This window comes from Mytilus californianus, unplaced genomic scaffold (assembly GCF_021869535.1).
Source record: "Mytilus californianus isolate M0D057914Y unplaced genomic scaffold, xbMytCali1.0.p SCAF_11, whole genome shotgun sequence".
In the NCBI taxonomy this organism is placed as follows: Eukaryota; Metazoa; Mollusca; class Bivalvia; order Mytilida; family Mytilidae; genus Mytilus; species Mytilus californianus.
The window spans coordinates 36,918,212-36,933,217 of record NW_026262593.1 but is presented as its reverse complement, the minus strand read 5'-3'; the positions used below and the strand labels follow the sequence as shown (position 1 = coordinate 36,933,217).

The 15,006-nt window shown below is 31.8% G+C and overlaps 1 protein-coding gene across 1 annotated transcript; it reads left to right on the top strand.

Moving 5' to 3' along the window:
• Positions 1-2,166: 2,166 nt before the first annotated feature.
• On the top strand, positions 2,167-13,069 carry LOC127720016 (uncharacterized). The gene is made up of 6 exons (XM_052226424.1): positions 2,167-2,189; positions 7,994-9,199; positions 9,419-9,644; positions 10,171-10,433; positions 11,236-11,461; positions 12,502-13,069. The coding sequence occupies exons 2-6, from the start codon at positions 8,007-8,009 to the stop codon at positions 12,649-12,651; spliced, it is 2,058 nt and encodes a 685-aa protein (XP_052082384.1). The 5' UTR covers positions 2,167-2,189; positions 7,994-8,006; the 3' UTR covers positions 12,652-13,069.
• The last annotated feature ends 1,937 nt before the right edge of the window (positions 13,070-15,006 follow it).

The following is a 15,006-nucleotide window of genomic DNA, read 5'->3' as shown; positions in this document are numbered from 1 at the left end:
ACTTTTTTGCCTGAGGGACTTTTTGTTTTTAAAAATTTTTCAATTTATCAACGGAGAATTTAGTTCCAGAAGTTTGTTATAAATCATGTCAGTCTAGAAGCACTGATGACTGAGCTGATTATATCTCTTGGGGTCTAATAGTCTACAACTGTTTTGCCTGAGGGAGGTTTATTTATAATAACCTATCAATCTATCAACAGAGAATTTAGTAGCGTCCATAACAGCACAATAAAGGTTGGTACTTATGCTCCATGTAAAATCGAATTAAACATGAAATAAAAATAAGAGGATTCCCGGTTAAAACAGATTTATTAAGAGTTTATACGAATGGATAAGTATCCTATCAACTACTGACACGAATACACCGAAAATGTATTAAAGTACTTCAAACGCAAGCAAAAGTATTTTATATACCGGATACCATTAATCATGTATTGCATGGATTTTAAAACATTGAGAGTGAACATTTAGAACATAGAACGTGATAAAAGTCATTTTTTATTTACTTTGGCTGAATATAAGATTGTCTTTTTTTTTTTTGGTACCATATTAATTCTTTTTCAATCCTGTAGCTTCAACCATATATGAGTGTTTTGGTTTTTTATGGGGATTTTATTTGTTGTTGTTTTGTTGTTGATTATTTTTGTTGTAATTTTAAAGGTGGGTTGGGCTGAATATTAAACAAGTGACTGTCTCTCTTGTATTTTCGTCTAGTTTATTCGGGACTGTCTTTGTCGAATCAAATGGGAGCTTTGAAGCTAATTTCCAAGAGACCTTTCAGCTAACTCACATCAAAATACTTTATTGATTCATTGCCTCACATACATTCAACCTATCTGTTCGAATGAATTACCTTTGGCTCTCTTTGCCGTATGGGCCATATGAGCTTTTGTCATCACTTGGGGGTCCATTGAAGTCGTACGTCATGGTTGTCGCAAACGTATTTAAATCTTCGTTTCTGAATCCACTGGGCCAATTTAATGTTTTTTTTGCTGTTTCTGCTTATTATTCAACATGGCCGCCATGCTACTAATAGCGCACACAAAGGTAAATTGCACCTATTGTCGCATATCTGGAAAACATTAATAGATTGGGAAAATCCAACAGAGCAAATTTCAAGATCTGTCTTTTCCCTTTTTTTTCTTTTCTAGTTATTAGATGACTCCTTATATGATAACAATTTTGACTCATGTTCGTGTACGTGTATTTTTTTGAAAATTATTAAATCATTTGGACAGTGAAAACAGCAACACAGATCATCAAAATAAGAGCTTCAAGCTGCTAAATGACAATTGAAGTACTCCTTATAGAAGTCATTGCCCTTAAATGAAAACGTTTGAATTATGTTTTGGTGTTTTGCTTTTTTCTGAAAATCTATAACCGTTAGATAACAACTGTTGTCAGCCAAAAAATATCATCAATAAGAGATGTACAAAACTGCAAGTATGACTGAAAATCTTGGTAATTTCTTATAGGAGTTATTGTCCTTAAATTACAATTTTTACAAATTTACGTGTTTTAGCCTTTTATATTGAAAACTTTAATAGCTATGTAGAATAGAGGCGAAAGATACAAAAGCGACGTTCAAACTCATAAGTCGAAAAAAAAACTGACAACGCTATGGAAATAAAAGAAGAAATTATAACAAACAAGATGATCAGCTATAAAAGATCTATAAAATGCTAGATGAACGAAGCCATTGCATGACTCCCTATCGTGCTGGCCACGTTGTAATTACATTTTTATATAGCTTGCTATAATATATGGGTTTTGTTCATTCATTATCAAAGCCGCTACGTAACCTGTACTTATCAATTTTTTTTTTTGCCCTTTAGTCTCTCATTAACATTCATACCGCATCTCCTTATTCGTAAATATAGTAAACATATCCTAATAATAAGTACAGGTATCCTATGTTTAAAACGAAATGCACGTAATTGTTAATTTGAAGGTTATTGTGTAGTAATACGAGTGTAAATAGTATTCTTCTCATTTTGTATAATGCAATACCTTTTAAATATAATGCAATATTGGTGACTATTTCATTTGATTTGCACATTTTTCCACTTTTGTGCACCACATTCATTTATTACACAATTCTATTGACTTTTGTGCATTTTTTTGTTGCTATCAGTTAAATTAGATTAAAGAGACAGGTTTTGAGAATTTAAATGTACATATCCCAAGTGGTACGTAGATTTCCTTTTTCTCACGTATGTTTTTAATACAGGTGCAATCACGTGTTCTGGGTAAAGACAAATGTCAAATCTAATCCAATCAAGTTCCTCGTTACACAAAAATTGTGCAATTCAATGTCATTGCAGACAAATTATTTCAAATATCATTGATTAAGTCTTGACTATTTCAAGATTTCTTAAATGTATGGGTATTTGAATAGTGAAATTGGGTTCAATCAACAAAAAATTTCGACAACTTGAAGAATCCAGACGTATATTCTGTAACGACCATCGTCGTGAATGTCATTACAGTTAAACTACTTAGCCTGATAACCCGGATAGATATATTTGATATTATATATATTATATATGCTTACAAAAAAGGTAAAGCAATATTATTTTTAAGATAAATTTATACTTGTTCCCTTTTTTCTCTATTTTTATTTTTTTTTTATTTGAAGCGTTTTTTGGGGTTTTTCTTTTTTTTTTAATTATCTATATTTATACTTATTGTCATACATCAATTCATGTTAACTGAATAGTGTTTAAATCTTGTTTAACATAATTGAGATAAGACAAAATTCAAGATGCTTGATATCATATGCAAAAATATAAAGAAGCAAGCTTATGTACTTGCAGAAAGGCTAGCAGAAATAAATTCCATAGCTCAATTATTTCAGATTTGTTTAAGACTAATACTAAAAAAAAACATCATAGTTCCTAATACATTACGTCCAAAACCGACCTGTTGTGAATTTTTTCGAAATATTTGCCACTTTATCGATAATATGGAAAGCGTGTCGAAAAGTCATAATTGACTTTTTCATCCAGGTACAAAAAAAAAACAAATAAAAGTTAAAGCATGTGTTATCTAAATAATTCTATTTCATTGATTTTATCGCAGTGAACATTTAGAAAGTAATTTAACAAAAAAATGTTCTTTCAAAACGAATAATAAAACTGAAGGGTAAAAGATTACTCTCATACAGCATGTTACAATTGAACCAGCTGATAAAGAACCAATGTTGTGTTTGTTTCACATAATTATTATATCGAAATGTCCAAATAAGATCTCAAATTTAAGTGATTTACTTTTATATACTTTTACAGAACTTCGATAGATGATAAAAACGTCCAGACAATAATAACTTCCCAATGTTCCCACTTTGTATTGGCTTTTACACTACACAATAAATCAGTTTAAATTCATAACATAGATATTCAAGTAAGTGTTGAGATTCAAATAATCTTGTTCTGCTGACTAGTGTACACAGTTGAAGAACTCATTATCACACCTTTGAAAAAGCATATGTCAAAAGCAGTATTAACTATATTAGGGTTTTTTAAGTAAATTGTATAAAAATAAAAATAAAATAAAAAAATAACAGGAATAAAGTGACATCCAATGTCATAAATATAACAAACAAGGGACCTTAATATTTATTATATAACTGGATTTAGCATTGATATTATGGTTTTGACTGGTTTCTTATTCTTAATCTGTTTGGCTCTAATAGCTTGACTACAAGGGTGACTCAGATACCTGGATGTTGCGGGGGAGAGAAGCAGACTATTTTATCGTGCTACCTCTATCTACATATACCATAATGTTGATAATCATCTGTCCTAATTCCATAACACGTATAATGTTTCCCTGAAGAAAAAGTCCCAACCAATATCAGTTTTGTTTGTAAATAAAATTATATAAACTTCTTGTTTAAGGAAAATGCTTGAAAAAACACATAATCTCGCGGCACTTACTAAATAGGAAGTCAGAAAGAATCATATTTCTGTTTTATATTCCATTAGAATTTCAACCAAGAATGAAAAACTATTTTTTATCAAACTAACATCTATACATTGACTATGATTGTCGGTAGAGATCTAAACTTTACAACGAAAGAGACGATTTTAATTTCCCCAGAACCTGCATATTGAATATATATTTCCAATTTGATACGATATTCCAGGTTTTTCGTTTCCTATCATAATTTCTAAGACAGAGGGTTGCCGTTTACGAGGAAGTTATGGAAGTAAGGGCTCTATAAGGTAAACTTGAACTCATCCTTTCTACAATCCCGTTGTGTTTTTCCTCGTTTTTAATTTTTTTTTGTGACATTACCGAATTCTTACTTGCCATATCCTAGCGCAAATAGTAGAGCAGGAAATAATTACTATCCCAGAGCACATGTATTAACTACTGTTCGTTTTTGTGGGGTTCGTGTTTCTCAGTCTTTACTTTTCTGTGTAGTGTTATGTCTTTCGTCGTATCAACTTTTGGCCAGTTTATTTTCTGTTTTTTTTTACTTATGGTTTTTGATTAATAACTTCATACCTTTTTAAATTATCGTCAAGAACTCTCCATAACTTTGGTCAGTAATGCAGCAGGTCCTCCAAAGTAAAAGTTGAAAATATTTAAGCCCATTAAATCAGAGATCAAGGAATAACACAACGAAAAATAACAAAGTAAAGAAAAACTGGCCTTATTATACTCACGTTTATTTCTATGCTCTTATAATTCGAAATTGAACTTTTATAAAGATGATTGGGAAAAACAGCTTGTTCACCAATTAACGTACTCATTAGTAAAATATGATTAAAAATGTTTTAGTTGGTGCAATAAACAAACCTTTTACAGACAAGCAAGATGTTAGAATGGGATTTAGTTGGGTTCGAGTTTGTCTTGTCGTCGTTTTTCGTTTTTGCCATATGATTTCATTAACAAAAAGTGTGCTTATAACGCAAAAAAAAGCTGCAGCATGGCTATGAGGAAAATCGACTGAAATCAACACAGGTTTCACGGTCACCACCACATAATAGTTGCCCGATACGATGCATTTGTATATCAACTAACGAAAATGTTTTTGCAGCTTCAAGATCTTACGACACCAGAGTAGGCGACTACTTGTATATTTACTCATTATGTCCTGTTCCCTATTGTGACTTTTTGGCTGGGTCTGGATTCGCTTGATGGGTGATGCATGTTCAGCAGGAGACTATTACCCTGTCGACGCATCCGGTCCCTGTGCATACACATACAGCAGATTTTAACTTGGTTTGCATTTTCAAAATGAATTTATGAGATTTTAACATGGTTAAACAACTGCTTTCTCTTGTTTCGACAACTTGTGGAAGTTCTGTTCCCGATAACATCAGCAGCATTCTAAAAATATGCTGACAGCAAATATTACTGATGTTGTCATTTTCCTATGTTTACTCATCGTAAAATGTAAAAAAATCATTCAACCATCTAAGGGTTTTTCTACCCCAGGCATACTCTTTAACTTCGTATTTGATTTGGTTTTTAAATTATGTTTGATCGCCTCTGATGAGTCATGTGAAGACAAAACAAGCGTTTTGTGTACTGGATTATAAGCATGGTAACTTTGATAGGTCTTTATTCCAAAACAAAATGTGATGTAAGGAAAACCAGGTGTCAAAATATTTTGTGGTTAAACGAGCTTAAAAGAGATCGTTTTAAAAGTCGCCTATTACTTATGACTCATTATGATTTCGAATAAATCATTTAAAGTACAAAACTTAATGCCGATAGAAATTCCGAAAGCCTGAACAGAACATAAATGCCTAACTGGTTGTAAATATAATCAAGGAAAACATAAACTTGTTTCATCATCTCTACGCAACACCGGTAAACACATTTTTTTTTAAAAGAAAGGGTTTTAAGACGCCTAACAAGTACAAGTTCAACCTAATTCTCGAAATACCATTTCCTAAAATGGAAGAAGGTCTCTTTGATAAGATACCAAAGAAACGATATGCACACGTTTAAAAGACATGAATGTCGACGGTATTGAAAGGTCCATCCAATGTATGTAATGTATATATCTAAGACGCCCAACGAGGTTTTACACTCTATACATTACCGGATACTTTAATTCAAATCCGCTTTAGTGAACAAATTATCAAGAAGGTGTTTTAATGTTGCAAGAGAATTATCAATAGGATAATACAAATTGCTTTTTGACTTTACGGCTTTTAATTAGCAATTTTGTTTTCATTAGGTGTTTTATATCCGAGATCTAAGATATTTTTCTTATCAGTATCTCAATAAACACATGTATCATATGACTATAAAATTTCTCTTTTCTCATTGGCTAAAAGCATAGATGATCATCCTTGATATAACATTATATACACCGCGGGAAACATAATGAGATGTTAATTTAAGATTTGTTACAGATAATATGAACCTAAATAGTTATTTTTATTAGTTTATTTAAGTTAACAACTGCCAAAGCAGATACTATTTAAGTATGAAAACAAGGAGCAGTTAAATATATTGACCAAGTTCTAGGAAATTTGAGAAAGGTTAAAAAAAGTCACATAATAAAACAGTTCTTGACTCTTGATATCAGTTGATGCAATGATTTATCAACCCCAGAGATATAGCATTCACGCTCGGCGTTGACCTCGGTGAATATCATATCTCTGGGGTTGATAAATAATGTATTAACCTCATCAAAAGTCAATAATTGTATAATGTCCAAATATACTGCTGCATATATTGACAATGAGTTATTCATTAAAAAAACATATTTTGGAATACGTCAATGAGACAGCACTCAAACAACATAAGATAAATATGACAGAAAATACGCTTCTAGAGTCAGTTCCGATATCAAGACATTTTCTTATACACAACAAAACGCGACATGCAAACCCTGAAGAATGTGTGACTTAATTTAAAGTAGATTATAACGCTTAGTCATACAAGTGGGAGGTTTAGCTAACTATAAAACCAGGTTTAATCCACCATTTTCTTCAGAAATTGCCTGTATCAAGTCAGGAACATTTTTTTCGATTCGTTCTGTCGGTAAATATAGTCGAGCGTTTGATTTTTGTCAGGGTATAAGGAATTTCCATCTTTGAATTTCCTTGGAGATCGGTATTTTTGTTAATACTTTTCTAGTACGATCTTAACGAATATAAGAAACTAGGACTTATTTCAACTGACGAATAGTGTATGAATAAATCCTGTAGTTTGCTGCTTCAAGTATACTCATTTAGGTTCTGACAGCACTTTATCGCATTTATTAATATGTAATCCACTGATGAAATTTCATAGATGATGTAAACTGTAATTTGAAAGATTTTGGTAACTTTTAGTTTTCATCCTAATAGAAAAAGGTTGGATATTCCAAATCAAACCCAAAACATTCTTCCGAAACTAGATAAATTTTCTGTCTTTCAAACACAAATTAATGTATCTTCCATGCAAACGTTTACAAATTTTAGAAAATACTATTATTAGGTTTCAAGCAACAGTGACAACAAATAATTTTTCGAAAGCGTACATATGTATTCCGTAGCAAATCAGCATTAATTTCCTATAAAATTAACTAAATACAAAGGAAAGTCAACATACCTCATTTATGTAATTTTTGCCAAAAGTTTTGACATTCCATGAAAGGTAAATACACTTAGAGTTACGTATAGACATAAGAACTATGAGAATGTAGCCAACACCATCTAAAATCAACTTAACATGAAGAGTGCGACCGATTATGATACTTAAAATATGATGCAATAGGTTATTTTATTTTAAAAAGTCTAAACAATGACCATTGGGATCATAGACACTTAGCAGTAATATTATACCGACGTAGATCAATGAAAAACGTTAAAAAAGTCATCTTTGTATGATTTTTTTCATTTACATTACCAAGGTAAGCTACTATTCAAAAACTATTCGCCCGTAAAAGTAAAAATCTGTCCTTGAATATTAAATGAATAATCATATTAAACCTTAAAATTTTTGTGTTATCAACATTACTTATGCCATATTTGTATTGAAGGCATTTGCACGGAATGGCTGAAGTGAATTCTAATGTACTGAAAAGAGAAGTTAATGTCGTATCTGAGACATTGGATGTCCAACCGAACAATAAGAATAAAAATGGGGCGAATTTAAGAAAAAAGGTGGAGAAAAGTGAATCTCAAATATCAGAAAAAGAAGCAAACGGTATGAATGAGACATCGGCTTCCTCATTAGAAAAAGAGACAATTCCCATAAATGAGTCATCTGCTCAGCTATCAGACGAAAAGACAAATGCAATGAGAGAAATGTCAGATTCGACAGAAGAGGCAAAGGCCATAAATGGCATATCAGATTCGACAAAAGGAGCAAAAGCCATTAATGGCATATCGGATTCGACAAAAGGAGCAAAAGCAATTAATGGTATATCGGATTCGACAGAAGAGGCAAAGGCCATAAATGGCGTATCGGATTCGACAAAAGGAGCAAAAGCCATTAATGGCATATCGGATTCGACAAAAGGAGCAAAAGCCATTAATGGTATATCGGATTCAACAGAAGAGGCAAAGGTCATAAATGACATATTGGATTCGACAGAAGTGTCAAATGCCATAAATGGCATATCGGATTCGACAGAAGAAGCAAATGCCATAAATAGCATATCGGATTCGACAAACGAGTCAAATGCCATATTTAGCATATCAGATTCGACAAACGAGGCAAATGGCATAAATGGGACATCGGAAGGGGCTATTTCTATTAACGGGACATCAACTCTTCATTTAAAAGAAGACACAGATACTAGCGTAAATGAAACATCGTCACAAATATTAGAAAAGGCAAATGTCATCACAGAGACATCGGCTCCGTTATTAGAAGAAGAGGCAAGTGCTACAACTGAGACACCGGTTCCGGTAATAGGAGAAGGATTAAATATTATATCTGAGACATCTGCATCTTTATTGGAAGAAGAGGAAAATATGACTGAGACTTCGGCTACGTTGTTAAAAGATGAGACAAATGCCGTAAATAAAGCATCGTCTCCATTATTAGAAAACGCAAATGCCACAACTGAAATATTGGTCACTGATTTAGAAAATGAGGGACATGTTTTCAATGGGAATTCGGCTGAATTATTACCTGAAGAAACAACTGCCATAAATGAAGAAGAGGCAAACGCTATAAGTGAGACATGGACCGTCTTGTGGAGTAATAAGAAGGAAAATGGGATAGCACTTTTCATAAAGTAAGATATTCTTAGAATATAAGTATTTTTTGATATTCATTAATATAGTTGTAACTATATATAAGTTTGATTTTACAATTTGCAATATGTTATCTCAATACAAATACATTTAGATTCTGTAAGATAGTTGCCTCATTTGCAATTATACAACATCTAAGTTTTGATTAGGAGAAACTATATATTTTGCAATGTTTATGGAAGCTCTTTTTTTCTTTGTAGATTATTTACTACGTATCCAGAAGCACAAAAGATGTTCAAAGAGTTCGATGGTTTAACAATTGAAGAAGTGAGATCAAATAAAAAATTGAGAGCACATGCATTGTCTCTTATGTATGCTTTGAAATCATTTCTTGACAATCTAGATGATCCAGAAACATTAGAAGGATTAGTGAGGAAAAATGCTATAAACCATGCAACACGAGGTGTAGGTCCCAAAGAAATAATGGTAATTAATTAATAGATTGAGAAAAAAAAATCTATACAAAGTAAGATTTGTGAATCTACGGTGTATAGTTTGTAGAAAAAGCAATGTTAATGATAAAATGATGTCGGTCATTATATATCAACTGAATCAATCTAACTTAACAGTAACAACTGTCAATATCTGGACTTAGATATAAGAATTTCCAGTGGAAATCTTCCTCCCTAAATTTATGACAAATAATTTTCTTTTTTTCCATTTTTAGCTTTTCTTTCTTTTATGTGGTTTTACATGTTAGTTGTCTTTTTACTGCAAAGATTACATTTCTCAGTTGTTTTGTTATGTGTTTACCGCACTACCGTCTTGGATTTTTATAGACGTATTATTATTATGATTAATATTTACAAAATATTAAATAACTGATTGGCAAACATTTCTACTAAATCATACAAAAATTATAGGGAAATGTCATACAAATATATATCTACTAGCAGAAAAAACGGCTTTTTTATTCTACCCTTGAGTTTTATAGTTTAATCTCCCATTTTAGTGGCTGTTACCATTATTTCTAGAACTATTGGACGAAATTATGGAGGGAAATGTCACAAAACTTCAGAAAAAGGCTTGGACAAAATTATATGGTGTATTGGCATCAATTTCACGGGAAGAGGTTAATAATTTAAGTGAGAAATCGGCTCAATTATTAACAGAAGAAACAACTGCCATAACTGAAGAAGAGGCAAACGTTATAAGTGAGACATGGACTGTCTTGTGGAGTAATAAGAAGGAAAATGGGATAGCACTTTTCGTAAAGTACGGTTTGCTTAGAAAATAAAGGTGTTTTTTTTCAATAGTCATTGATGTAGTTGTAACTATGTATAAGTTTGGTTATATCATTTAAAATATTTTATATAAATACATATATATTTGGATTTTGTTGAATAGTTGTCTCATTTAAAATCATACCGCATCGTCTTCTTTTATATTGATATACAAATAAGGAGATGTGATATGATTGCCAGTGAGATAACTATCCACCAGAGTTCAAAATGAAGTGGATGTAAGCAAAAATAGGTAACCGTACCACCTTCAACAATGAGAAAAATTCATACCGTATAGTCGACTGTTAAAGGCCCCGACATGAAAAATGTGAAAAAATTGAAACGAGAAAACCCAATGGCCTAATTTATAACAAAACAATTCCAAAAAACAAATAAGACAGACATGAACCAACGACAATCACTGAATTACAGGCTCTTGACGTGGGAGAGGGACATAACGAATATGGCGGAGTGAAACATGTTTCTGAATGTTAAACCCTTCCCCTAACCTGGGACAGGGGTGTAACAGCGCAACATAAGAACAAACTGTAAATATCAGTAGCAATTGGCTAATTTCAAATGATCGGTACGAGACACAAAAACGACTAAGATAAACACAATAAAATCAAAACACCGAAAGAAGAGTACTCGCAGTTAATGAAAGCTAGTTCCAAGCCAATTACAACTAATAAATTAATCATGGTCTCCGAGACTAAAGAGAACTTTATTAGGATCTTTGAATTAGAGAAATTATATCCTTTGCAATGTTTATGAAAGCTTGATTTTCTTTGCAGATTATTTACTACGTATCCAGAAGCACAAAAGATGTTCAAAGAGTTCGACGGTTTAACAATTGAAGAAGTGAGATCAAATAAAAAATTGAAAGCACATGCATTGGCTCTAATGTATGCTTTGAAATCATTTCTTGACAATCTAGATGATCCAGAATCATTAGAAGGATTAGTGAGGAAAAATGCTATAAACCATGCTAAGCGAGGTGTAGGCCCCAATGAAATAATGGTAATGAATTTACATATTAAAAAAATACAATTGATTACTATAGTTAAATAACATCGAACAATGTTTCAAGTCATCAACTTAAATAGGCGTTAATAAAAACCTACCACGTCCACAGATATATAGATGAGCTGCAACTTATCGTTTTTTATCAGGATTTTTTGAAGTTTTGGGTTTCCAATATAAAGAAGGGTGATTTTCGTAATTGTTTTAATTTTTATTCAAAAGGAGACTTGGGCGGATTTGTATAAACTACAAAAATATTTTACAATCTTAAGAATAGGTCGTCTATATCTTTGTAGATAACTGCGGTCTTCGCGATGAATTCACATTTAATGATGTTATCGAAATAGCGTCTGTTTGAATTTTCTCAGTGACTTAAATTCAAATATGGTTTCCTGCATATCAGTTTTACTTATTTTATATTTTTCTGAAACTCTCTAGAAAAGCTGCATGTGTAACGGTAAATTTGCATGTTCCAGCGGTGCATTATTTAGTAAAAATAAGTTGAGGTTAGAGCGTGAGGAATTAAGTCCCAAAAGAACAGTTCTGACCAATTTTTGATATCACTTCTATAGCCTGCTGTTCTTACCGCCTGTAATGTTGAGAATGAAGGGAATGGTAACATTATATGTAATTTTTTATTTAATCATATCTTCTATCTATTTTAATCAGAAAGTATTGTTTGAACTTATAATAAGTAGCAACCTAGCAGACAACATTCCAAGCATTGAAGATTGTTATTTATCAATGTTTGCAAGGGAAATCATGATTTGCCACAAGATTGTCCGCTGATACCAATTAAAATACTACATTTTAAGTGTTGCTTCATAAAATTGGTGTCCGTTTTTGCGATCAATTAAATCGTTCAGTAATAGGCGCGCCAATGCTAACAAATCACTTCCCTGTTATAACACATTTGATTTTCTTCTTTATTTTTTTATTGTGAATCTCAGTTATGGATTAATAATTAAGGCATTATACTAAAAATTATAAGAACATGTTATACATTTAGTATTTCATAGTTTTATTTTATATTTTAGTGGCTGTTACCATTATTTCTAGAACTTTTGGACGAAATTCTTGAAGAAAATGCCACAGAACTTCTGAAAAAGGCCTGGACAAAATTATTTGGTGTGTTGGCATCCATTTCACTTGAAGAGGTTAATAATTTAAAGGAAGAACATGCATAAAATTGGCTAACATTTTAACGTACTGAATTATGTATATTAACCTCAATAGCACAACTGATCATTTGATGAAGGGGTACACAAAGGTAGAAGAAATATCAACAAAAAAGGAAATCAGAAAACGGTTTTGCTGAATATACAATGAAGTTTATTGTTTTCCTTGTCAACATTTGGTGATTTGTTTACAAATTATAACGCACGCATTTCTGTTTACTATGATTTATAGTTATGAAGTGTTAGTCTGTTTATCTTTTAAAAGAGTCTATGTCAAAAAGACAATAAGTATGCCTTGTTTTATATATGTAATGATCAGAATGCAGATATCAAATGGTTCGATTGTGAAAAATAGTTTACCGTCGTTTTGTATGTGAGTCTTACATTAACAACTTATCATTGTTTGATTAAAAACTTATTTATTGTGGTCTATGTTGTCTGTATCTAACAAAGACAAAACGATATTCTAAACAGTGTTGGAAGAAAGGATAAGAAAGCGTAACAAAAATAACAAGAAACCGAATATAAAGTAATTGATGATAAGAGTTTTCGAAAAACAACCTATTCCTGTAAACAAAATATGTAGATTAAACTACAGTGAAAATGATATTTGTTAAAAATGAAACAAAGAATAGAACCTATCCAATGTTCAAGACAGTAGTCGGTCAGATATCTGTCAGATATCAATATTCATATAACTCAATTGTGCCAATATTTGCTTTAGGTCTTCACATTTCATGCTTTTAATGCAAACTGCAAATAGATATAAGAAGATGTGGTATGAGTGCCAATGAGACAACTATGCATCCAAGTCAAAATTTATAAAAGTAAACCAATATAGGTCAAAGTACGGTCTTCAACATGGAGCCTTGGCTCACATCGAACAGCAAGCTATAAAGGACCCCAAAAATCACTAGTGTTAAACCAATCAAACGGGAAAACCAACGGTGAAATCTATATAAAAAAACGAGAAACGAGAAACACTTATGAACCACATCAACAAACGACAACTACTGAACATCAGATTCCTGACTTAGGACAGGTGCAAAGTCCATTTTTGGTAATACACTTTTGGCGTGGTTTGGTACTTATACATCCCACCATTGTGTTATTGTGCTATGGTCAATTCTGTATTCTTGTCTTTCATTTTTGCTTATATACTTTGTCTATAGAGTGTCTATATGCCAATTTGTTTTTCTTTGTTGAAATAGATATTTATTTTAATAGTGATTAAGATTATATTACAATGTTGACTGCTGTACCCCAATTTTTTACATTTTTACCTATTATTTCTGTTTGTTTTGCTCACACATTGTTTCCAATATAATGGAATTCTATGCGACTGTCATACAAGTAGCTAGCTATAAAACCAGGTGTAATCCAGCATTTCCTACATTGGGAAATGACTGTACCAAGTTAGGAATATGACAGTACGTTATTTTCAATTCGTTTGATGTGTTTGAGCTTTTGATTTTGCCATTTTATAAAGGACTGTCCGTTTTGAATATCCCTTGGAGTTCGGTATTTTTTGTTGTTTGACTTTTTTCTACCAAAAAAAACATCGTATTCAGATCTTGTCATTTAAATTTAAATTTTAGACTTTAAGTTGCCCATAAAGATATTTTTCTAAGAGGTGTTTAATATACAGAGGTTGAATATGATGTGTAAGGCCTTGGCTATTATCTAATTTTAGGAAACAAATGTGCTTTTAAATCAAATATGTCCCTACCAATCTGTTTATGACATCAAAGTAACACCAATCGGTTTTGTCCTAAAGTGTCCAGATTATGCCATCCTACTCATTAATAGTAGAATGAATAAAGTTTTGAAAAGATTGAGTTTCAGTCTTTTAAGAATTTCATGAACTAGATAATGAATCGTATCATACCTTCCTTTTTTCATACACTCATGAGTTTTAAAATTTGCTAATAGGTTGAAGATCTTTTACGCATTTCATTGAAGTCCAATCGCTAATTTAGGAGATGATGCATGATTGACTGCCTTTCTGTCCGAAATACCCAATCACCTCAAATCACCATAATTCATATCTGATATTGAAAACCTAATACGCAATGAGGAACATTTAAAAATAATAGGTTAACAAGTCATTATATTCTAAAAGATTGCCTTCCAATTTTTATGAATCTTCTAAGTTGCTGATAACGACCAACATCAATCGAGACGAGCACGCTATTACGAGTCCAACTAGGCGGTTAATTTTAGATAAACAATACGGCTTTGCTAAACCCGTGTTAAATCAAAAAACATGTCAGATGATTGCGATATGACTTGAATTAATTCAAATTTAAAAATGATAAAATTAGTATCAAGTTTCATGAACATCCAAAGGTCACTTTCTATTTC

Bases quoted from the DNA above. Each gene is read 5' to 3' on its own strand.
- LOC127720016 (XM_052226424.1), top strand. From the start codon at position 8,007: ATGGCTGAAGTGAATTCTAATGTACTGAAAAGAGAAGTTAATGTCGTA. The intron at 9,200-9,418 runs GTAAGATATTCT...TTTTCTTTGTAG, and splicing joins GGGATAGCACTTTTCATAAA to ATTATTTACTACGTATCCAG. The intron at 10,434-11,235 runs GTACGGTTTGCT...TTTTCTTTGCAG, and splicing joins GGGATAGCACTTTTCGTAAA to ATTATTTACTACGTATCCAG.